The 24041-nt window shown below is 57.2% G+C and overlaps 1 protein-coding gene across 3 annotated transcripts; it reads right to left on the minus strand.

Moving 5' to 3' along the window:
- Nucleotides 1-1548: 1548 nt before the first annotated feature.
- CBS (cystathionine beta-synthase) lies at nt 1549-24041 on the minus strand. Of its 3 annotated transcripts, none has more exons than XM_052637878.1 (17): nt 23933-24041; nt 20317-20539; nt 16270-16376; nt 13887-14021; nt 13319-13398; nt 13089-13223; nt 12503-12572; nt 11307-11398; nt 10437-10562; nt 9720-9804; nt 9312-9417; nt 7476-7553; nt 7174-7308; nt 6269-6377; nt 4233-4317; nt 3792-3833; nt 1549-2376 (listed from the first exon to the last, which is right to left on the minus strand). In XM_052637878.1, the coding sequence occupies exons 2-17, from the start codon at nt 20529-20531 to the stop codon at nt 2219-2221; spliced, it is 1758 nt and encodes a 585-aa protein (XP_052493838.1). In that variant the 5' UTR covers nt 20532-20539; nt 23933-24041; the 3' UTR covers nt 1549-2218. The 3 variants fall into 3 exon arrangements, with proteins under 3 accessions (XP_052493838.1, XP_052493846.1, XP_052493854.1); XM_052637886.1 differs by lacking the exon at nt 23933-24041 and adding an exon at nt 22754-22763; XM_052637894.1 differs by lacking the exon at nt 3792-3833.

Genomic DNA, 24041 nt, shown 5'->3' on the forward strand with positions numbered 1-24041 from the left:
CTGATGCTGGGAAAGATTGAAGGCGGGGGGAGAAGGGGACTACAGAGGATGAGATGGATGGCATCACTGACTCGATGGACATGAGTTTGAGCAAGCTCTGGGAGTTGGTGAAGGATAGAGAAGCCTGGCGTGCTGCAGTCCATGGGGTTGCAAAGAGTCGGATATGACTGAGCGAATGAACTGAACTGATTTGTTTAAAAAGGGACCTTCCTGGGGGTCCGGTGGTTAAGAATCTGCCTTGCAATGAAGGGGACGCAGGTTTGATCCCTGGTGGGAGAGCTAACAGCTCTCATGCTGAGAAGAAACTAAGTCCGAGCTACTGAGTCCACAACTTAGTAGCAACTAAGCAGCTAAGTCCACAACTCCTGACCTGCATGCCCCAACTAGAGAGTCTGCGTGCGGCAATGAATAATCCTGCATGATGGAACGCAGATCCTACATGCTGTGACCAAGACTTAATGCAGCCAAATAAACAGATAAATTTTAAAAATCAGCGGAATATTGTGTTGAGTGAAAGAAGTGAGACACAAGAGCATAATCTGATGATTTCACTGACAGGAACCTGCACTCGTCTTGGGACTGCCGAAATGAAGGATCACTGATGGGCATATGAAGCAACAGACGTCATCCCCCCGCAGCCAGGAAGCCAGCAGTCAGGGTGTCACAGGGCTGTGCTCCCTGGAAAGACACTGGAGGTGGGGCCTCCTGCCTTTCCCAGCTTCCCAGATCCCTGGTGGCATTCCTTGGTGTGTGGCTGCGTCCTCCTCCTGTCCATGTCTCAGACCTCCCCTTGCTTCTCCCATAGCTGGATGCTTGTTTCTCCGTATGTGAGGGTGTTTAGGCCTGTCTGCGTGATCCGGGATCGCAGTGCACCTCAAGCCTCAATCTCTTCTCATCTGCAAACACTTCCACCTGGGAACATTCTTGGGTTCCAGGATTGGAACCTTGCATCTCTGGGGCACATTACTTGTCCTACCTGTTCTGTTGAAAAACACTTTTTAAAAACGTTTTGCTGTTCTCAGTCAAATCATCCATGAGCCACCTCCAAGGTTGGAGTTCATCTTTGACCAGCTTTGTGTGGTCCCAGATGATGCTGTCAAAGTGCTGCACTCAATATGCCACCAAATTTGGAAAACTCAGCAGTGGCCACAGGATTGGGAAAGGGCAGTTTTCATTCCAATCCCAAAGAAAGGCAATGCCAAAGAATGCTCAAACTACTGCACAATTGCACTCATCTCACATGCTAGTAAAGTAATACTCAGATGGTAAAGAGTCTGCCTGCAACGCAGGAGACCCAGGTTCAATGCCCAGGTCAGGAAGATCCCCTGGAGAAGGAAATGGCAACCCATCCCAGTATTCTTGCCTGGAGAATCCCATGGACAGAGGAGGCTGGCGGGTTACAGTCCCTGGGGTTGCAAAGAGTCGGACACAGCTGAGTGACCGATGCACAAAAAGGAATGAAGTGCTGATTCACGCTACAGTGTGAATGAACCCGAAACATAATGTAAAATAAAATAAGCCAGACATGAGAGGTCACAGACTGTGTGATTCTCTTTATATGAAATATCCAGAACAGGTAAATCCGTGGACAGAAATCAGAGTGGTAACTGCCAGGCGAAGCAGGGAAATGGGAGGGGCAGTTTGAGAGGAGGATGAAAGGTTTTGGAATTTGACAGAGGTGGTGGCTGGACAATCTCTGATAAACACTACTGAATTACACATCTAAAAATCAATCATTTTAGGTTAAGGGAATTTCACCTCAATTAAAAAACCCCAAGCACTCCAGCCACTCCCACTGACCCAGCTCCAAGTGGACTGTTGCCCCGACCCACACTTCTGGGCCCCATTCTGCTGCTCCCCGTTCTGCACTCCTTGGCGAGGCCTTCTCACCTCCACCTTCGGTCTCCCTACCCTGGTCATTCGGGGGTCTATCTGCCTGGCTGGGTTCTCTTTTGATAGGTTTGCTTGCTGAAACATTTTAAAAGAAAGTTAAAGAAAAACACATCTAATGGAATAAACCATAAATAGATTCATTTAGGGAGACAAGTGTTAAAGACGAGGAAACTACAAGATCTCTGCCGGCCATGGACTAAGCTATAAGCAGTCTTGCTACTGGTCTGGACAGAGTGACACCCAGCACCAGGAGGCTAAAAATCACCCGATTGCTTGGTATTTACCAAAGCAAAAGAGAACCACCAAGCAGGCTCGCGCTGAGGAGTCAGAGCTGGGCCTCAGCCCCCGTGCCTCCGAGCTTCAAAGCACTTTCTGGCTTTGTCCTCTGGTTCCGCTCATGGGCGGCCACGAAGTTCAGCAAGTCGATGGCAGTGACGACCCCGAACACCATCTGCCTCTTACTGGACTCCCCATGGCAGCGGTCTGAGGAGGGACAAGGCCAAAGGTTCAGAGGGGCCTCTGCCCAGAGCAGAGCTGAGGCCACTGAGCCCATCCCCAGGCACGGGCAGGTGGGCCAGCCCTGAGGCTGCCCCATGTCCATGGGCACCTGTGTGTCTGACCACAAGTGCCCTCTTCTCTCAAGAGTATCCACACAGGTGAGGCTGCAGAGAGCAGGGCCTGACCCCTCTGAGCCACACCCATGGGGGGATGCCTGAGGGTCAAACTCATTGGGAGCAACTGGTGCCCAAGGTCCGAGTCTTGGCCTGAAATCCCAGTCCCACTCACACCCACCACCACCACCAGCTCGCATGTCTGGCTTACAATTTTGTGCTCAAACCCATGCCTTTCTCTCCGGCTTAGAATGAACTTGGGCCCCCTGCCCTGCAGCCCAAGGGTAGAAAGGGTGGCTGAGATGGTTAATTCAACATTTCAACCCAAGTGGGCCATGGAGTGCCCCTACACTGGGTCGAACGTCATTCTGGGTGTCTTTGGATGTGAACAACTCTTGACTGGAAGGACCTAGTAAAGCAGATTGCCCTGCCCAGTGTGGGTGGGCCTTGTCCAATCAGTTGAAGGCCCCAAATAGAACAGAAGAGCTGACCCACCACGAGCAAGAGGAAAGAGTCCTGCCTTTGGATATGGGAACATTGGATCTTGGGGTCTCAGGTCTGTCCACTCGCCCTGCAGGTCTTCCTGGGACATGCCAGCCTGTAAGCCGATTCCCTACAGGGAATTTCTATATGCACGTGTCCTGCTGGTACTCTTTCTCGGGAGAATGCTGACTGACAGCTGTGGAGAAGCCCACAGAGAGTGGGGCGGAGCTGAGCAGTGGGTGGGAAATGGCCAGGGTGCATCCCATTCCACCAGCTCCCGCCTCCATCTGTCCCTGACAACCTTGAGGGCACAGGTCAACAGGGTGGGGGTGGGGAGGCACAGAGGTGCCAACTTGGAGTACCTCAGAAAAAAGCACAGGGACCCAGAAGAGACTGGGGGCGTTAGGCAAAGGGGCAGCTTTGGAGGAGCACTGCGCCCTCAGGGGAGGACAGTCGGAGGGGCCTCCAGGCCCCCTGGGGACACCGTCCAACAACAGGTCTTTCAACTTTCTGTAAAGGGCTGCTGGGTGTCTGTTGCGACCACTCAGCTCTGCCAACACAGCACAAGAGCATCTGTGGCAGTGCTTCCAGGTAGGGCTGCATCCACGGAAGCTACTCACAGACCCTGAAACTGGATCCCCAGTCAAGGTATGCGGGTGTTCAAACGTGAGAATACGGTCAGCACAGGGAGGACCCTCCCAGCCGGGCTCAGGGCCAGGGCTAGACGCCCTCCCTGCACTCGGAGGCTGTGATACTGACCACACCACCACTTCCGAGCTCCAGGGGTGGGCGGGGCGTACATACCTGCCGGCCCCCCCACCTCTCCCGACAAGGCCAGGTCCCGCGCTGTGGAGCCAAGGACGGGAGAGGGGTTAGAGTTGGCGCCCAGGCTCCTGGACCAACCCTCAGTGGGAAAGCGGGTGGGGGCCTTGGAGCCCACCACCAATTCTTGGGATTTCTACAATCTTGTTGTAGCCTAGAACCTGAAGGACACCACCGGCCTCTGGAGATGCAGTGAGGAGGCCTGGGTTATAAAGCACCCTAGCTCACTGGTAGCCAGCACTCAGGCCTGGCCCACAGCGGGGTCGCTTCGGGATCTGCATCCAAGGCCAGGGTCAGTACCTCTGGCTCCCAGATGCCCTGGAGCTCAGGGCTGGAAAGATCAGGGGTCGGGGGCTCGGCAGCCAGCACCTCACAGAGCTCCTGCTCCTGCCCTCTCCCCCAGCCCCATGGGACCCAGCTTACACTGGATCTGCTCATGGACCACCAGGGCGAAATGGTCCATCTCCAGGATGTGCGAGAGCTTGCCCAGTGGGTCTGTCAGGCGGATCTGGAAGAGAAGCCGTGGTCAGCGCTCGCCAGCCGGAGCCCAAGGAAAGGAGCGACAGACAACCTGGTGTCCCCATGGGGCTTCTTCCGGAGCCTCCTGCTGACCCGAGAGACTGAATGGGATTCGACGCTCATAAAAGAACACCTGGATGAGCTGGAAGAATCGATGCTTTCGGACTGTGGTGCTGGAGGATACTCTTGACAATAAGGAGGTCAAACCCATCAATCCAGACCAAACCAGTCAATCCTAGAGAAAATCAAGCCTGAATATTCATTGGAGGGACTGATGCTGAAACTGAAGCTCTAATGCTTTGGCCACCTGATGTGAAGAACTGACTCATCAGAAAAGACCCTTGGGAAAGAGTCTTCCCCAAGGCAGGAGAACGGGACGACAGGATGAGATGGCTGGATGGTATCAATGGACATGAGTTTGAGCAAGCTCCGGGAGTTGGTGATGGACAGGGAAGCCTGGCATGCTGCAGTCCATATGGTCACAAAGAGTCAGACATGTCTGAGCAGCTGAACAACATAACTGCAGAACTCAACGACTGGACCCTCAGTGAACCAGGGGCTTCAGTTATGAACAATGCAGTATTCACCGTCCATTGGAACGAATCCCACATCAGGACAAGACGTAGGGCTGCAGGGCACAGGGAGGGGAAGGGAGCATGGGGCCCTCTGTTCCGCCTGCTCGACAGACACATGGTGAGAGCTTCCAAGAGAAAGGAGGCACATTTAGGGTCCATTTTTCAACCCCCAAGGTGATCTCCAAAGCAGTGAGCCCCCGGGAAACCCCACTGGATACGATTTCTAGTTTGACTCCAGTAATGGAGGCAGGTTCCCTGGGAGAAGATGCGAGCTCCAGGGTGGGAGGAAATACATCAGCAGTGCCTTCAGCTGTGTGAGGAGGGTCGTGCCCACCTGCTTGTGGGTGCACGTGCATGCTGAGGGGTACACAACACAGCCCTGCTGGGCTGCAGGAGCAATTTCCCCAATGCTTGTCTTCGTGAGGTCAGACGCTGGCCATAGTCAGACCATGGAGGTCAGGATTCCTCCTCCCCTCTGGGAGAACCGAGTCATTAGGGGAGCCAGAGCTCCACGGGGACCGCTTCGTGCTGCTCAGTGACGGCAGCCAGCCCGCCGAGGTGGTGGCGGTGAGAAGGGGCAGCCCTGGGCAGGGAAGGTGTGCCCAGGAGATGGGACCCGCCCAGGTTTCCACAGTGCTGCATTCTTCTTGGGACACTATCTGGACAGGGATAGGGATGCGTGGGGCCACAGTGAAGGACCTCCTGAGTCTGCCTGCACCCACCCCGCACCTCAGTGGCAAGGTACTGAGACCCCCGAGGATCTGGGTGGCACTCGAGCCCAAGGGACCGGGACTCGGCTACCCACTGGAGGAAGGGTGTGGCTGCAGGCCAGCCTGGGACACTAAGGGAGGGGACTTAGAGGCTCGGCTCTTCCCCGAGGGAGGGGAGGGCCATACACACACCGAAGAATCAACAGCAAAGGCCAGAGACACAATGGAACTGGACGCAGGCATGGAAGGGTGGACGGTGTGCGTGCACACCTCGGAGGGACCTTGAAACACTCCACTGTGTCAGAGCAGCCAGACAAGGGCACAAACATTGGGCTGTGTGTGCACACGAGCCCGGGGAGGGCACACACGAGCCTGGGGAGCGTGCACCGTCTGCAGGACAGGGTGCACACCAGCGGGCCAGGAGGGGAGGGGCAAAGGAAGCCTTCGGGTGTGGGCGTGGGTGAGACCTCGCCAGTGCTGGCCTCTCCCCACCCGGGGCTTCTCACTTTGTGAAGCCAGGGCAAAGCCTCCAATTTATGGGTCTGATGAGCTGAACATCAGGGACCTGGCACCCTAGAGAGAGGGACTCCCCGCCCTGCCTTCCAGAACAGAGCTGGCCTCAGCACTGCCTGCCTGGGTCACGCGGGGCACGTACCTGTTTGAACTGCTTGTAGATGACTTTGCAAACCTGGTCTGATGGCTGAACCTTCCCTGCGAGCAGGGACGAGAGCATGTTCCCCAGGGTCACCATCCCTAGGATCACCCTGGGGAAGTGGACACAGGGCAGCGGTCAGCGCTGGTGCCTCTCCTACCATATGGCAGAATTCAGCACAGCCGCCCTCAGGGCCAAACCCAGACTCCTCTTGGAATCAACCACTATCTGCCCTGGTGGCTCAGATGGTAAAGAATCCGCCTGCAATGTGGGAGACCCGGGTTTGATCCTTGGGTTGGGAAGATCCCCTGGAGAAGGAAATGACAACCCACTCCCGTGTTCTTGCCTGGAGAATCCCATGGACAGAGAAGCCTGGCGGGCTGCAGTCCACGGGGATGCAAAGAGTTGGACGTGACTGAGCGGCCAACACACTAACACTGTCTGCCCGGGGTCTCTGTGTGGCACAGCAGTGACCTGACGCCCCACCCTTGGAGCTGACTGCCCGATGCGGGCAGAGAGCAAACCAGTGGGTGAATCCTTTGGGCATCTCCATTCTGACAAGTGTCAAGGGTCACCAACTGGCCAGGGTCCTGGGATGTGGGCCTTTTGGTGCTAGAACTGGTGGTCCTGATGGGGGGCCGTCACCACTGCACATCTGCCATGGTCTTCCAGGCAGGCACATGCCCCTGTGCACACACTGGGTGCAGGGGGGTGGGAAGGGTTAATAGACCAACCCCCACCCCGGCCAGGGCTCAGGGACCAGCTGTCCAACACTCTGAGCATCTGGATGAAGAGTGACTGAGGTCAGCGGGCCAGCTGTGGGGTCGGCTGGGCCACCCTGCCCAGCAGTGCAGGCACGGAGCAGAGGGGCACACAGGGCAGAGAGCTGGATGGAGGCTGAGACTGACCCCGACTCGTCCACCACGGGTGCCTGGTCGAAGCCCTTCTCCCGGAGGATCTCGATGGTGTGCTCACAGGTGACGGTGGGCAGCACAGTCAGCGGGGCTGAGAGGCTTAGCTCCTGAACCTGGAGGTGCCACCACCTGAGGGAAGAGGGAAGGCCAGGGAGTCTGTGAACTGAGAGGCGAGTGAGAACAGGGAGCCCGCGGGGGGCGTCCAGCCAGGTGAGGGACCGCACATGTGCCGCTGGGGACCAGGCACTCGAGTCCTGAGCCCCACACATGTGGCCTCTGCCCAGAGGTGTCCTCACCATGGCTTCTTCACCGAGATTTCCTCCTCCTTCACGAAGCCCTTCTGCAGCATCCACTTGTCACTCAGGAACTTGGACCTACAGCATCAGAAGCCACAGGGCTGGGCGGAGGCTCTCAACACCACCCCTGCCCCCAAAGAGGGCAGAGGGCCTCGGAGAAGGCCCAGACCCCACAGTCCAGCAGAGATCCCAAGGGGCTGGCTGGAGGCTCCACGAAGAGATCTGAAGGCTGGATGCCAGAAAGACCTCCTAGGGAATGGTGGTCGGTGTGGGTATCTGGCCAACCAGAACTGAATACGCCCAGAGCACAGAAGGTTCTGTGATGGGCTGGGACCCTGGGACCTGGGACCCTTCGCTGCAATGCCTGCTCCTGGACAAACATCTCCTCCAACAGATACAAGGAAACGAGAAGGGACTAGAAGTAACTATGTGCATGTGTGGATGGGATAAACTGTGGACAAGATGCTAAAAGACCCAAAACCCGACTGCCACTTCCGAGGTGTCAGGAGCAAAGGCAGGGTCTTGCTCACGCCCCCTGCACACACCACCACCCAGAGGTGGGCAGGCCACCCAGGCCACCCTCCAGCCCGACCCCTGGACCCACCCCATGTAAGGACCCAGCTCACCACTCCCCACACTCAGGGAGCAAGCCAGGGAACCTGTTATTAATATTTGTTTTTGCTCTCACCGCTGCAGCACAAGTCCCAGTAAAGCCCTGCCTGAACTTCCTGTCTGGCCTCGGATCCATTTCTACTGATCAAAGGGTCCAAGACCCCGGTCAGGAACAGTTCTGTCCCGAATCTCATGTCATCACAGCCCCTCAGGGCTTCTGGCAGGGGAAGCCTATCCCACCAGGGGTCAGAGGATACCAGGCCAGGCTTCAGGGGCTGCCAGGGACCTGCCCCAAAAGGCAGATGAGGGCCAACAAAGTGGGGGCAGAGAGACCCCCCCCAGCCCCCAGCCCAGATGTCTGTGCCTGAGGACACAATCACTCACTCACTCCAGCCATCTCTCTCTCACGCACACATAGGCACACATGGGTACCCACACAGCAGGCCAGCCAAGCACATGGGGAGATGGCCTTTCTCATGCACTATGTAGTGAGGGTGGGTGGCCAGGCTCAGGGCAACTTGGCAGTGGACACCCGGAGGTGACTCACCCCCAGCTGGAGTCCCAGTTACGGAATGCTCCCCCTCCGGGGGAAGCTGAGCTCACTCAAGGTGTGTAACCCGTCACTCTTGGGTCAGGAAGGACACCAGACGGTACATGCATCCATGGAGGAAGGCATCAGCCCCCTGTGACCTCCCGCCCACACTCCAACCTTGGCTCTTTCGGCCAGTGAACCCAGGCAGGGCCATGAGCCTAGAGGAGCCAGCAAGCTCCAGGTGCACAGACACTCAGAACCACTGGACTCGAAGGGGCCTCGGGGGCCACAGACCCCAGCCTGGGTCCCCCCAGGTCAGGGCCGGACAGTGAGCGAGCAAAGGATCCAGTGGGCAGGGTGGGAGGCTGCTCTCAGGGAGGCCACATCCTTGTCCTCATCCTCCATGGCTGAACAGGAGGCCCCGAGAGCTCGAAAGAGTGAGGGGGCACACGGGGTCCCTTCCCTGGGGCGTCCCGCCAGGCCCTCAAGTGCTGCCACGATGAACGTGCACAGACTTCCAAAGGCATCTGGGAGACCCAAGCCGGGGACAAGCCAGCTGAGAACGCGTGAACTCCAGGGACGCAGAGCGGGGCCGCAGACTGGCTCCCTGGCCCCTGCTGTAGGATCTGGGGGGACGGCGGGGAGAAGAGGCAGCGCAGGCACTGGAGGCCGGGGGAGGACGGAGGCCTCACATGTAGTTCCGCACCGAGTCTGGCAGGATCACCACACAGCGCTGGCCTTCCTGCAGCTCCTGGGCGGCCTTCACGGCCACAGACATGGCACTGCCAGAGCTGCCACCTGCCGAGAGGGCGGGAGGGGTCAGACACGCGGCAGGGGCAGCTGCGTGTGCACCCAAGAGTGGCCATGCCCACACCTGCTCTGAGAGATCCTTGGTGGATGAGCTGGGTGTGGGGTGCTGGGGGACCCCACTTTTCACTGTCCATCCACACCCTGCTCCGTCTGCCATCTGCTCAGCACTGCACCACCAAAGCCTCCCACGGAACTCAGAACCCTGGGGGCAGGTGGCCGGGTGGCCAGAGCAAGGGTGTCCCTCACATGCTGGACGGAAGCTGGCAGGGCAGAGCGTGGCGTCCACTCACCACACAGCAGCCCCTCCTGAGCGATCAGCATGCGGGCGAAAGCAAAGGCCTCCTCGTCGTTGCTCTTGAACCACTTGTCCACCACCTGCGGGAAGCCAAGGGCAGCGGTCAGCCCGGGCAGCACCCAGTACTCAGCAGTCAGGTTGGGGGGCTGGTGGGCGTGGGGCCCACAGCCCAGTTTGCAATATTGCAGATGACGTGGTCCAGGTGGCCGTGACCTCCGGGGACGCAGCCCAGCCTCTGTCTGGGATCCAACACTCACTCTGCAGACCTAGGGCGTTCCCCCTCCCCCTGCCCAGGGGCCCAGCACAGTGTGTCCACGGCGCCTAAACCGCCTGCCAGCCCCGCGGCATGGCCACACTGTAGCCTGGGTCTCTCTGCCTGAAGCTTCCTTTACGGTCCTTAAAAGCAGCCTCCTCTGTGCTCTTCACCTCTCCCTCCTTGGCCTGCTCACCTGCCCCAGCCGCCCAGCTCCCTTGCTCTGCAGGGGTTTGTGCACAGACAGGACGTGCCACACCCCCACCCGTGGCCTCTGTGTCTGTGGCAGGAGCTCACTGATCACAGTACTGCGAGTCACCACGTGAGGATCCCTGGGACGGCACCTCATCTATCGCCATCTACACAGCGTGGAACTCATTTCTCTGCTCCCACTAGGCTGGCCACCCGTGCCCAGCCAGACAAGGCTGAGGCTGGCCCTGTCACTGCTGCCCTGCCTACCGTGCGGTCCAGCACCGTGGGGATGAAGTCATAGCCAATCCCTTCCACCTCGTAGGCTGTCTGCTCCGTCTGGTTCAGCTCCTCAGGCTCTGCGAGGATAGAGCCTTCGGGATCCACGCCAACAATCTGCAGAGTGGGCATCCTTAGGTGAGACTGGACGTGCCCGGCTGGCATCAGGGTGCAGCCCCGCTCCCAGGCCTCAAGACTCAAAACCCAGAAGGCCAGGCCCAGGCGCTGGGAGATCACACGTTAAATGTCCAGCTCGGGGCACTTGGGGTGGAGGCAGTGAGAGGCTGGGGGAAGTGGATTTCTGGGAAGCTCCTCCCATGCAGGGCACCTGGGACAGCCCTGGAGAGATGCCAATGGACGGTGGGAGCCTGGGGCGAGGGGCGGTGCTGGGATGACCTATCCTGGACATCAGAGAAACAGGCAGTGAGAGAGGATGCCGCAGGCACCACCAGTGGGGTCTTTCTGAGCCCCTCCCCAGGCCCAAGTGCCCCTCCCTGATCTCAGAGCCCAGGACCTGAGCCTGAGCGCTCACAGCTCTGGGACAATCCTGGGAGGCCCCCCAACTGGACTCTCCCACCCCAGTCCATCTGGGCACCCAGGTCATGCACTACTGTCCTTTATTACCTGGCAGGGACAGGTACACACACCCTACAAGATGCAAGGCTATCGGGGCAGAAGTGTTGGGAGCTAGAACTTTCAGCTCTAAAGCAGAGGCCACTCTGGGTGCCCAAGGCCAAGCAGACTGATCGCTAAGCCTCTGGCTGCAGTTCAGGCCACAGGTGGGAAACATACCTGCGTCCAGGCCCCCATCTCCGGGCAGGGCAGGGTGGGGTGGTGCCCATGCCCCTCGCAGTCCCTTACCTTGCACCCAGGGCACTTCTCCTTCAGCTTCCTGGCCACACCTGTGATGGTCCCACCCGTGCCCGCCGACGCCACCAGCATGTCCAGCCTTCCTGGGGGTGGAGAAGTGTGTCAGGGAGGACATCCCCAGGAAGGAGCGGCCGTGTCCCCCCAACTCTTCACAAGAATCAAGAACGCTTTTGTACACGACGAAGGCAGGTCATCCAAAGGGCAAAAGCAGAGCTGCTCTCATGCTGAAACTTTTCATCACATCCTCCACCTGGAAGAAGCATTCACCATAACGGGGACCCAGGAAGCCCCGTGTAATCTAAATGGCAGCCAGTCACCATAACCCCCACGAGAGTTGTGAATCCGTGAACAGGGGACCTTCCTGCAGGAGGTGGGGCACAGGGGGCTGTCTGGTTTCAGATGATGTGGGTAAGTGAACTGAATTACCAAAGGAACTAGAATTAACCACCCAGCTCAGCTCTGACACTGTCCAGGCTCTCTCGGCACCTGGTGGCCAGCTCAGGCACCCAGCAGGCAAGTCAGTGCAGGCACCCGCGCTGAGGCAGACGCACTGTTTTTGCCAAGTGAGAGGATTCTCAAATGTAAAACCTGGGTGAGCAAATGCCTGGACCATGCTGCCTGGCTCCTGGGCACAGAATGAGGGCACTTAAGCCAACACCAGGCTCCAAACAGGAAGCCAAAGGCAGCCGCTCCCAGGACTCTCTCAGGAAACAGCCCTTAGAGAACACTGCAACCCCCATGGGGCTTGGCACCAAAAGTGCAGAGAGCTTCCAAGAAGCCAAGCTGCAAGCCACCACCCCAGGTCTGCACACGAGAAAACCTGAACGCTGAATTCAGTGCCCACACTGGTGTTTGGGGTCAGTGCCGTTCAGCAATGTGAAGCCCCCACTGTGAGCCCAGCACCAGCCTGGGACACGCTTGTTCCCCGCACTCAGGAGTGCCTACAGGTTTGGAGGAAAAGACTACTAGGTAAACAAATATGATAAGTTGGGTGTTGCAGGCAAGGCATGGGCAGAGTCCAAGAGGGCAGAATGGAGGGCGGAAACTGCTCCTGGGAAATATTCAGGACAGCATTTCACAGAGAAGGGATATTTGAACTGGGTTTTGAAGGATGAATAGGAGTTTACCAAGGAGCAGGTAAGTGTACACTCCCAGTCAAGATGGACAGCAGAGTTAGAGGTACCCACCATCACACTGCTGCAGGATCTCCTCGGCCGTGATGTCATAGTGAGCGAGGGGGTTGCTGGCATTGCGGTACTGCCAGGAAAGAGCAAAGGAGCCATGATGAGGTCAATGCACAGAACTGGCAGCAGCCACAGGGTGCCAGGCAAATGACTCAATGCAAGCCAGAGGGGATCCTGTGGCTCAACAGACACCAAGCATCAAAACCAGCTCTCCAGAAGATGAGATTTCTGAATTAACCCAGACGTGGAATGAATGACAAAGAAGAGTGTCCAGTTAAAAGGTCTGCATGCATTTTATGTCTTAGAGAGCTCCCAGGGTCCTCTGCAAGGGGCATTCCAACCCAGCGTGCTGAGCTGAGCCCCTGAAGCGGGCACACGGGCAGCAGAGCCAAAGGCTCACTGACCCCATCGGCCACACACTGGGCCGGAAGAGGGCAGCAACTGCATGCCAGCGCATTGGTCACTCCGCACCCTGCCCCTCCTCCGGCAGAGGCGACACCACCTGCAAGCCCCCAACAGAGATCCCCCAGGGAAGGCCCCACTCAGTCCAACCTCTGGGAGCATGCTCACCTCTCGGCCCCGACCTCACCTGGTCCAGGATGTGAGAATTGGGGATCTCATTCCTTAGCCTCCAGGCCACCCCTACGTGCGACTCGGGGGAGTCAAATCTGGCGTTGGTGGGCGTCCTCACGATCTCAGCCCCCAGGGCCCGCAGGACGTCCACCTGCAGAGGCACGTGGCAGCCTTCACCTCCCCGCCAGGCCTGCAGCGCGGGGACAGAGGCCCAGGAGCCGCCCCATCCCCCGCGCACCTGCCTACCTTCTCCGTGCTCATCTTCTCCGGCATCACGATGATGCAGCGATAGCCCTTCACGGCAGCGGCCAGGGCCAGCCCGATCCCTGGGGACAGGATGTGGGGTGAGAGGGGCCATGACACCATTCAGGCCCCACTGCCAGCCCCAAACGCCCAGGGGAGGGGGCACTGGAAAAAGGCCCTCCGTCACCCCCTTCTGCCCTCGAATGAGGGGAGAAATGGGGTGCAAGTCATGAACCCCAATTCCTCCAGCTCTTACTGGGAGCTGGGGAGGTGATAGTAACAGTGGCTAAGACTCCAAGCTCCCAATGCAGGGTGCCTGGGTTTGACTCCCAGTCAGGAAACTAGATCCCACATGTCGCAAATAAGATCCACATGCCACAATTAAGACCCGGCACAGCCAAATGAGCACGTAAATATTTCCAAAACCAACAGCAGTAGACATTTGTGGGGCTCACTGTGGACCCAGGGGCTGCTGCACCAGAGGGGAGAGTGACCCTGAATGCAGCCGGGGGGGGGGGGGCACTGCCGCTCCCACCCCCACCGCGGGCCCAGAGGAGCAGGCAGCGCCCACCTGTGTTCCCTGACGTCGGCTCAATGATTGTGTCCCCAGGCTTTAGGGTCCCCTCACGCTCGGCGTCCTCAATCATCCGCAGGCTGATACGGTCTTTCACACTCCCGCCCGCGTTGAAGAACTCGCACTTGGCCACTGGGAGCCAGAGACGCGTCAGGACAGGAAGAGGCCCTGAGCCCTAACTGATGCCTGCCGTCCCCTTCCCATCACCCGATAGGCCCAGAATGCAGCTGCAGGCAGGCTTCAGGGGTTCTGAAAATCAGTACCTTCCACTGTGCCTCCCACACCTGACCTGGATGAAGGTGCTTGCCCACTGTGGCTTCCCATCCTACCCGCCGTGGACCATGCAGCGACTCCAGGTGAATGAGACAGAGGAGCCAAGGGGTCTCCACTGGATGGACGGAGCAGAGCCACCCCCATGGGGCAGCACAGGCCCAAAGAGACATGCTGGGCATGTGCAGGGGGTTGGGGGGGGTGACTGGAGCTCCAGGAATGCTGGGGGTGGTGACTGGAGCCCCAGGCTTAAATCAGGCCCAGTGGCCCTGCCAAATGACCTCATATCCTGAAGTAACAGCCCCCCCATCACACGGCCAGACCACAACCGGCAGACCCTCCACACCCCAATCTCCTGGGCCTCTTGGCCCAGCAGGGCTCTCGGCCATCCTCCCCATCCTACAGACAGGACCGCCCTTGCTGTGCCCAAGCCTCTGCTTGTCTTTCCATAGGGGCACTCCCTCCCACCTCTTAAAACTACGGTGTGTCAGTTAAAGGGGGCGATGTGGCTCCAAATGTGATTGGTAGGGCCCTGGCCAGCCTGGAGTGCCCATAGATCGCGTTCCGTCCTGGTCTGTGCTGGCTTCTGAAATCCCACAACCAGAGACAGGTTTTCTCCCCCAGGACTCAGAGACGCCCTGCTGGGACAGTAAAGGAGGGGCTCTCAAGTGTCTGACTGCTGAGGAGGCCTGCACCCTGGACTCTTGCTGGCCACACACTTGAATTAGTTTGAAAATTCTAATGAGCCCATGGAAAGGCTGGCATGAAGGCAGGGATTCCAGCTGATCAGCCATGGGTAAGCAACGTAACCAACCTGAGCCTCAGTTTTTCCACCTGTAAAATGGACACACTAAAATCTGTTTTGAGGGCTCTTGCCGAGTTGAGGTGCAGCAGGCCAGTACTCTTGCCTGGAAAATCCCATGGACAGAGAAGCCTGGTAGGCTGCAGTCCATGGGGTCTCGAAGAGTCGGACACGACTGAGCAACTTCACTTTCACTTTCATGCATTGGAGAAGGAAATGGAAACCCACTCCAGTGTTCTTGCCTGGAGAATCCCAGGGACGGGGGAGCCTGGTGGGCTGCCATCTATGGGGTCGCACAGAGTCAGACATGACTGAAGCGACTTAGCAGCAGCAGCAGGCCCATGCCTACAGGGAACTAAGTAATGGCTTCTATTATCTGACGAGAGAGCACGGAGCCCACTATGGCACAGCCCCAGCAGCAAACCCCTCCCCCGACCCGATGTGTGTTCAGCTCACTGCTCGGGAGAAAACTCTTCACTGCCCGGGGAGGGGTGGGGGCAGGAAAGCTCTAATGATGATGCCTCTGGGGTGAATCGACCACAGGGCCTCAGTCCCTCTAGGGGGCACCAAGCCCCTAGACTCCCACACTCTCCCGTCTCCGGCTCTCTGCTCCAGCACTGGGCCTGGTCCCCTTTCCCCCCAACCAGGACCTCTGTACCTGCCACTTCCTCTGGGTGAAGGCTGACGTCTACCTGGGCTCCGTGCCCATAAGAGTGGCGGTGAAGAAAGCCCCTCACCCTCCCGCGTTCCTGGAGATAGCCTCCTGCAAAGACGCCCTCTCCCCATAGGACTTGGAGGAGACTCAAGGGTGATCCCCTTGTGTACGGGGCCCAGGCAAACACAGCCCCCAAATTCCCACTGTCTCTCATGAATGACAAGTGTCTAAGCCCCAAGGGAGCCACTTCCTGCCGGGCTGATGGCTGAGACCCTCCTCACAATAGTCGCCCCCACTGTCCCGTCAGCCCGTCCAAGCCGCGGCATGTCTGCTCCTCCCTGGGACGGTCCAGGACAGAAGGGTCCCGCTCTGTTCCTGGGCTCCGGCCTCCTCCTCCTGCAGCTGCCGGGTTACATCACCTGCAGTCCCCGCTCGGGTATCACCCCCGACGTCTGCCTAGACATGCTGCTCTCCACACTCAGGTCTCGGCTCTCTGACACTGATGACTCCGGAGCGGCCTTGGTCACCCCCCAGCACCCCTCCCTGTCATGTATGCTTCTGACCTTACCCAATGTGGAGGGACACCGGCCCAGGGTCCCGCCCCCCGCCCCCTGCCCACAAGCCTCGCACAGGGCGAGGAAGCCGGCACTCACAGAGCTCACACTTAAGGCCGAAGTTCCTCCCGATCTTGTTTATCCTCACCATTGGGGTATCCCCGATTTTCTTCAGGATATCCGGCAAGATTTTTGGAGATTTTACCCTTAAACAGAGGAGGAGTCCGTGATTACTCAAAAAAACAAAACCAGCTTTGGCAGCCCAGCACATTCTTTTAAATACATCAAAGAATTGGCTTTCACAAGCATCAGGATGGCGATTATACAAATACATACTTGGTAAAAGGCACACACATACACACACACACACACACGCACACACACACACACACAGAGGCAAGTGCACCTCAAAACCCATGAAAACTAATGTGATTTAGTACACACACACACACACACATACACACACACAGGCAAGTGCACCTCAAAACCCATGAAAACTAATGTGATTTAGTAGCAGCTGCACCAGCATCTCCAGGGTTTGAAAATGCACTGTGGTAACAGACGGTTCCAGTGGGCAGCTGGGTGAATGTCCCCATGATCTCTCTGTGCTAATTCTGCAACTTCTTGTGAGTGTTAAATTATTTCCAAATAAAAAAGTTAATAAACACTGGCTTCAAACAACAGCGGCTCAGATTGTAAAGAATCTGTCTGCCAAGCGGGAGACCCAGGTTGGATCACTGGGTCAGGAAGATCCCCTGGAGAAGGGAATGGCAACCCACTCCAGTATCCTTGCCTGGAGAATTCTATGGACAGAGGAGCCTGGCAGGCTACAGTCCTAGGGGTCGCAGAGAGTGACATGACTGAGTGACAAACACTTTCACTTTTCAAAACAACAGCGTGTCCTGGTCTATCTTTTTCAGGGTTCTGTTTGTTCATTTTTCTGGCTGCACCACATGGTATGCGGGATCTTAGTTCCTCAACCAGGGCTGGAACCTGTGCCCCTGTTCTGGGAGTGTGGGGTCTCACGCTGGACCACCAGGGAAGCCCCAGTCCTTTTATGATTTTTGATATTTGTCTCCTCTCACGGCTCCTGCTTCCTGGAATACCTCCTTTCCTTCTCTTTGATGAAAAAACTGGTGGGGACCGAGGGCACCAGCCAGGGACAGTGACTGCAGAGCCCACCCAGGCGTCACTCGGGTGTCTGGCACAGGTGGTGGGAAGCTCGACTAGCAGGCCTAAGAACAAAGGCTGGTCACCCCTGTGCTTGGGGCCAGGGTCAGACGACTCCCAGGTGGGCCTCCAGGCTCAGAGTCGGATTCGCTTCTCCTGGGTCAATGGTCTGCCTTCCAGTTGAGTGACCACCCCCCGCAGCAGTTCTTCCAGCTGAGAAGCTGGTGATAGGTGACCGGGGGTGTGGGACAGCTCAGCAGCTGCTCAGCTGTGTACACACCTTGAACCTGCGTCTCCCAAGTGGCCCCCACAACGCACCCTCCACCTTCACCCTCAAGGACAGATTCAGATCCCACACTCTTGCCCCGTCCACGCCAAGGAGGTGCCACCAAATATTCTTGCCCGAATATGCAAAACTGAGCCGAGTTCCAAGAAACACAAAGGCTCCCTACGCTGTGGATCTCTCCTGTACCACGGCTCCCACAGCTGAAGGCTCCCCGGCCCCCACGGCAGGAACCTGTTATCCGTGTGGATTCTTCACCCGCCCCCAAGGTGGTGAGCCAGGTCCCCAGGAATGCTGCCTTCCGCCCCTAGCCCAGACAGGCAGCGACATGGCCCAGCTGGAACCCTTGCACCTTCCAAGGTGGCGAGGAGCTAAAACAGATGCCCTGGGCTGCCCCGGAAGCAGGCTCAGCCAACAGAGGTGCAGGCATCGGGGTGAGGGGAGAGAGCCTGGGCAGGGACAAAGGGCTCCTGACCCTAGCCTTGGAGGGAGACCAAGTCCTAGGGGCAACCCTGGGGTTGACTCATTAACTAGTTAAAGCCAAGGCAGGAGAACCAAACAAACACCTGGGGAGGGCAGGAGGGGTGGCTGAGTCATCCACCCCTAGCAGAGGCTGATGGACTAGAAGGAGCGGGAGGCCTGACCTGCCTGTAACCCCACCCCCAACCCCTGCCCCCAGCAGGGGCTGATGGGCAAGCAGAGAACTCAGGGTTCCTGACTCAGTACCAGGCCCTGGGGGCCAGAAAGTCACAGGAGAAGTTGGCCTGAGGTGACCAGGGCAGGAGCCTGGGGGGAGACTTTTAACACTTCATCTCAGTTGCTTCCCCTTCTTCCTGTGGTAGAGCCCATGGCACCCTGGAACAAACCTGAAACCCCTCACCAGGGAGGGGCCTGCTCTCCCCTTTCCCTCTGCAGCTCTTCGCCCTGGCCCGGCGCTCCCGCTCTATTCCTCTAAGTCCCCCAAACCTGGGAACCATCTTCCCCAGATACCCACACGGCTAGCATCTCCTGCCCATCCAGGTACCACCTCCGAAGTCTCCCCGAGTTGCCCAGCCACGCCACCCAGTGGCCACGTCACTGTCTCATCAGCCGTGTGCTCTCCCCACCAGGACCCCCAGGCTGTCTCCTCCAGGGACCCAGGTCTAGAGCCCCACAGTAGGTGAGCCCAGCTCCTCATAAACAGTGAACCTGAGCTGTGTCAAGCGGTTTGCGGGGGACAGCAACCCTGCCAGGGTGCTGGAGGAGGGTCAGGCCACTGTGTGGAGCACAGGTTGATGCCAGCTTACCGCCTGGGTACAACGGTGTCCAGGCCCAAGTGAGACGCTCACAGAGCCATCAGGAATCTGGGCCTCCCCAACCCCAGCCTCACACGGGCCCTTCATCCCTGCCCTGGTTTGCTTTGGCAGCGAGGGCTCGTGATGTATGGCCAGCAGCCATCTTGTCCTCCTGAGCTCCCAGCATCGAGACGTGTTTAATGTTGGGAGTTTCTGGGTTTGTAAATGCCATTTCTGTCCATTGACCCCACTTTGGAGCACACCCCCTGCACATCCCCAGTTCTGAATCTAAGGTCAGTAATCATCAACGTGGGCATAGCAGTGTATAAGGAGTAAGAATCAAGCACCTAAAAGGTACATTCTTATGATACTTTTGTTCTGCTGTTGGGAGGTTACACCAGGGAAATAAAGATAATCCTAAGATGTAGTGGACTTGATCTGAGTGTCACGGTAGGTCAGGGAGTTTTGCCTTTTTGTCTTTCCCACTGATTATCTCCTGCACCTAGAACAGGGCACAGATATAGGAGGTGCCTAATAAAGACGTGTGCAGTAAATGAACTCTATTTTCCATTATAGTTCTTCAATGAACTCTATTTTCCACCATAGTTCTTCAAACCGAGATCACTGCCGACAGTGAATGCCTGAGAGTGCTTAAACTCATGGTTTGTTCACCCAACAGTCTCAGTTCAACCACAAAAACCCCACTAGAGAAGACTATTTCATGACCTGGAGTTAAGTAGAGAAGGCAGACATGGTTCTAATTACGGGAATGTGTGGTCAGGCGGATCTGGATTAGAAACCTCACCCCCTCCTAGCACTTAGAGTGTGTGACTTGGGCTCATCCCTTTATTTATTGAGGATCTGCTCCGGGGGCAAGGGGGAGGGCACCCACCTAGGGGCTAGCGTGTGTGCATACTCAGCCACTCAGCCATGTCCGACTCTTTGCAACTCCATGGACTGTAGCCTGCCAGGCTCCTCTGTTCATGGAATTCCCAGGCAAGAATACTGGAGTGGGTTGCTATTTCCTCCTCCAGGGGATCTTCCTAACCCAGGGGTCGAACCCGAGTCTCCTGCATTGGCAGGCAGTGTTTTTTTTTTTTTTTTTTTTTTTTTACCACTGAGCCATCAGGGAAGCCCAGAGACATCCTTAGCATTGCAAGTGGATTCTTTATCACCTGAGAAGCCCCACCTAGGTGCCGGGCTACAGCACAAACAAGCCTTGGCCTCTCTGAGCCTTGGGGGACTCAGCTATGAAATACCTCCCACCTCAACTCACCATCCACCTAGAGTGATTGCGAAGGATGGAGCGGGGGGCGGGGGATCATACCCCAGGTCCACATGGCCATCTGGCTTTCAGGAAACAGACCCTCCCCCACAGGGTAACAGATGGACCATCTTATGATCATTAGCAGGACTCACAAGGCAGCGTGGCAATGTGGGGAGTCAGAGACCGGCCTGCCTAGTTGCCAGGAACACCTGCTTGGGGCGTCGGGACGGATCCACAGCAGCTCCTTGGCTTCCTTGTCCTCCAGAGGCTCCTTCTCCAGGCTCCCTCTCCCCAAGTGTGTCCCTGAGAGGTGGGGGCACCCTGCAGACCTGCAGAGGGTGTCTGCAGGGGGTGTCTCAGAAGGCATGGTGGGACCTGCCAAAGGGAAGGGGAGGAGAAGCTGTCAGTTCAGACTGTTTCCAGATTCCTGCAGAAGAGCCTGCTTTACAGCTCTCATCTGGGGACTCCTGCTCACCCGGCCTCCTCTGGGTGTGGGGCTCCTCTCACTCAAGAAGCTGGACAAGAAGGGGCATAACTATGCAGGCACCAGCTGCTGTGCAAAACAACTGGGCACTTTCCCTAAAGGTTAAACGTACAGCCACTGTGTGCCCCAGCTATTCCGCTCCTACACACCTACCCCAAAACACGGAGACAGGTATCTGTCCACCGCATTCATAACAGCACTATTCACAACAGCAAAAACACGGAAACAAACCAAATGTCCATCAGTGGATGAACGGATAACAAAATGCGTCTTATCCACACAGTGGAATTGTATTTGGTCACAAAAATGGAATGAAGTTTTAATTCTCAACATATGAACACACACACACACACACACACACACACACACACACACAGCAGCTATGTAGAGGTAATGAATATTATTTATCTTATAGGTTGATTGTGGTGTCTTTTCACAATGTATATGTAAATCAAAACATCAAGTTGTATACCTTAAATATACAGACAACTTTTATACATCAAAGATATCTCAACAATGTTGTGTTAAAAAGGCTACAGTGAATGATGGAAATAATTAGAGGAAGATGAAGATAGTAATAAATATATTTTCACCCTAAAAAAAGGAAACATTCTGGTGAGTCAAGTAAATCAGACAAAGAAGAAGCATTGCATGACTCCACCTATACGAGGCACTCAGAAGAGACAAAATCAGAGACAGTGAGAACAGAGGTTTCTAGGAGCTGGGGAAAGGAATCACTGTTTAATGGGCAGAGTTACCATGAAAAAGTTTGGGGTACAGATAATAGTAATGGCTGCATAACACTGTGAATGAAAGTATTGCTACCAAATTGTACAGTTATGAATGGTTAAAATAAACAACATATTACATGTATTTTATCAAATTTTCAAATTTCATGGAACCTTAAAACAGATGACAAAAAAAAAAAAAAGGAAAGAAAGAAACAGGAATGGACAGCCATCACTCACCAGGCTGATGACTGAAAACTTATCACGGCTCCAACTCTGTAAGGAGCAGTGAAGACTAAATGGAATGAGGTCTCCAGAAGGGAACCCCAGAACAGAAAAGGGTACTAGGGGAAACTAAGGAACTCTGAGTAAGTACGTACTTTAATCAACAGTAATGTTCATTGGTTGCAAAAAAAACCTAAGATGGTAATAAGAGAAGGAACTGTGCCTGTGTGTGGGGGTGGGGGGTGGGGGGTGGGGGTGGGGTTGGGTTGTGAGAACTCTGTTCTATTCCCAACTTTTTCATAAATCTAAAGTTCCCCTTCCCCAACCTATCTGGAGCCCTGTGGATTTGGAAGGTCCTGAGAGGAGCTCAAGGTAGGGATGTGGCTCGCGGTGATCTCTGAGTGCAGCCCCACTCCCACCCTCCTCCTGGAAGCTAGAGGGACCCCAGCCCCCAGCCCTGTGCCTCTGCTCCCCAGGAGGCTTAGGAAAGCAGTTATGCTGTGAACAGGTGGGGAAGTCCAGGCAGAACTGGGCCCCACACTTGGAAGTACACGTGGAGGGTAACTGACCTGCCGGCTCTCTCCTCCGGAGCAGGCCCTGTGGGTACCGCTGCCATCAGCAAGAGTAGAGGCAGCCCCAGCTGGTTCCCTGTCTCCCAGGGCGGGGTCAGGTGCAGACCAGAGCCCAGCAGGTCGCCCCAGATGCCCAGACAGAAGCCTAGGGAGGCGGAGACCCCCCCACCCTTTGCAATCACATCCATTTCAAATCCCCGAGGCCCTTTCAAATTCTCCCCCGGCTTTCCCGGGCAGAAATCAGCCTTCCAGCTCGTCTGCCCGAAACGTACCTGGAGCAGTGGTTCCTTCAAACCCTGGGATCAGCAAATATTTTTTCAGGGGTTTAGGTCCCCTCATGAAACGCTGCAAGGATATCCTACGTGATTCTTGCTCGTTATCAAAAAGCCCGTGCGGTAAGCGCGACACTGCCTTAGCCCCTCGGGGCGCCCGCCGGCGCGGGGAGGTGGTTTTTCCATCACGCAGAAGCGCCCCTGTCGTAGACCTCTCTCCCCATCAGAGGCCCACAGGCCGGCAGCCCCAGGCTGCCACAATACCCCGCAGACGCAGGCAGCCCCGCGCCTCCTAGGTGGCGACCTACCTCGCCTCGAGCAACCTCCGGAAAAGTAAGGAGCTAATGGGAACTCAGACTGGAGCAGACAGTCTGAGAACCCACAGGCACTCGGTGCGACGCACGCTGGGCGACTGGGTCCCGAACCCGCGAACTCGGTCCCGCCCAGCCTGGCTAGGCTCCAGGTGGGCTCAGTTCCACGCAGGCAAAGCGCCCAGCGCGCCGACGCATGTGCGTCCGGGGCAGGCGGGCTCACTTAGCGCCGCCCTGCCGGCTCCTGCCGCACCTCACACCGCAAGACCCTCCTGGGGTCACGACTCTCGACAGAACCCGCACCCCCCGCCCCCGCACCCTGCACACGCGCCCCAGTCCGTCCAGGGGTCCAGTCAGGGCCAAGGGCGCGGAAAGTAGTAAACGCCTGTTTCCCAGTGAGACTTTCCAGGCGGGAAATCGAGCCTCTCCAGTGAACCTGGAGACCGCGGGTCACCCAGACTATCGGAGGGGCATTTGGGGATACCGTGTGTGATAAGCACCCCCAAGTAACCCCTGGGAGGCTACGTTTTGCGCTCCCGCCCCTCCTCCTCCTCCATTTCCCCTCCCTACTGTCCAGCTCAGCCACCCACCTCGCCTAGGGCTCAAAGTATGGGGTCGAATGGCACCCTCCCCCATTCCCTTGGTTTGTGCCGCGGGCGGGGCCCTGCGTGCCTTGCGCTCCCTCGCCACGCTACCCCCGCCCGCGGGCAGCCAGCGCTCGTGCGGCGCGCGCAACCACATCAATATTTTACACACACACACACCCCACTTCATAGAATTGACGTTAAAGAGCAATTTGCGAAACGACCATTTTTCATCCAGAAAGCAGCAAAAAATCAATGATGGCATGTGCCATTAGAGCGCACCTTCCGAAAGTTCCCTCCCCAGGTCTCGGCCCCACGCTCCCTGGCTCGCGCCCCGAGCCGCCCCTGCTCAGTCTCGGTAGCTGGAGCGGAGGCCCTACGCCACGTGGGCGCAGAAACCCCCGCTTCAGGAGAGTCTGGACTCCCGCTAGGAGTGGGTCTGGGACGCCCCAGGCGCGGCCCCGGCTCCGCCGCGAGCAGATGCCGATGATGCAACACTGGCCCGGGGTTGGGCGGCGGGGACCCCTTCCGAGAACCCAGCCAGATCCCTCCGCCTAGCGTTGAGGCGAGTCTCGGTCCTACAGGTGCTCACCTGGACCGAGACTCGAAGAGAGAGGAGGGCTGGGCGCGTCCGGGAGCGGCGAGCGGCGAGCGGCGAGCGGCAGCCGGGAAAGCTGCGACGCGGAGACGCTACCCCAAGG

Source organism: Budorcas taxicolor, chromosome 1 (assembly GCF_023091745.1).
Source record: "Budorcas taxicolor isolate Tak-1 chromosome 1, Takin1.1, whole genome shotgun sequence".
In the NCBI taxonomy this organism is placed as follows: Eukaryota; Metazoa; Chordata; class Mammalia; order Artiodactyla; family Bovidae; genus Budorcas; species Budorcas taxicolor.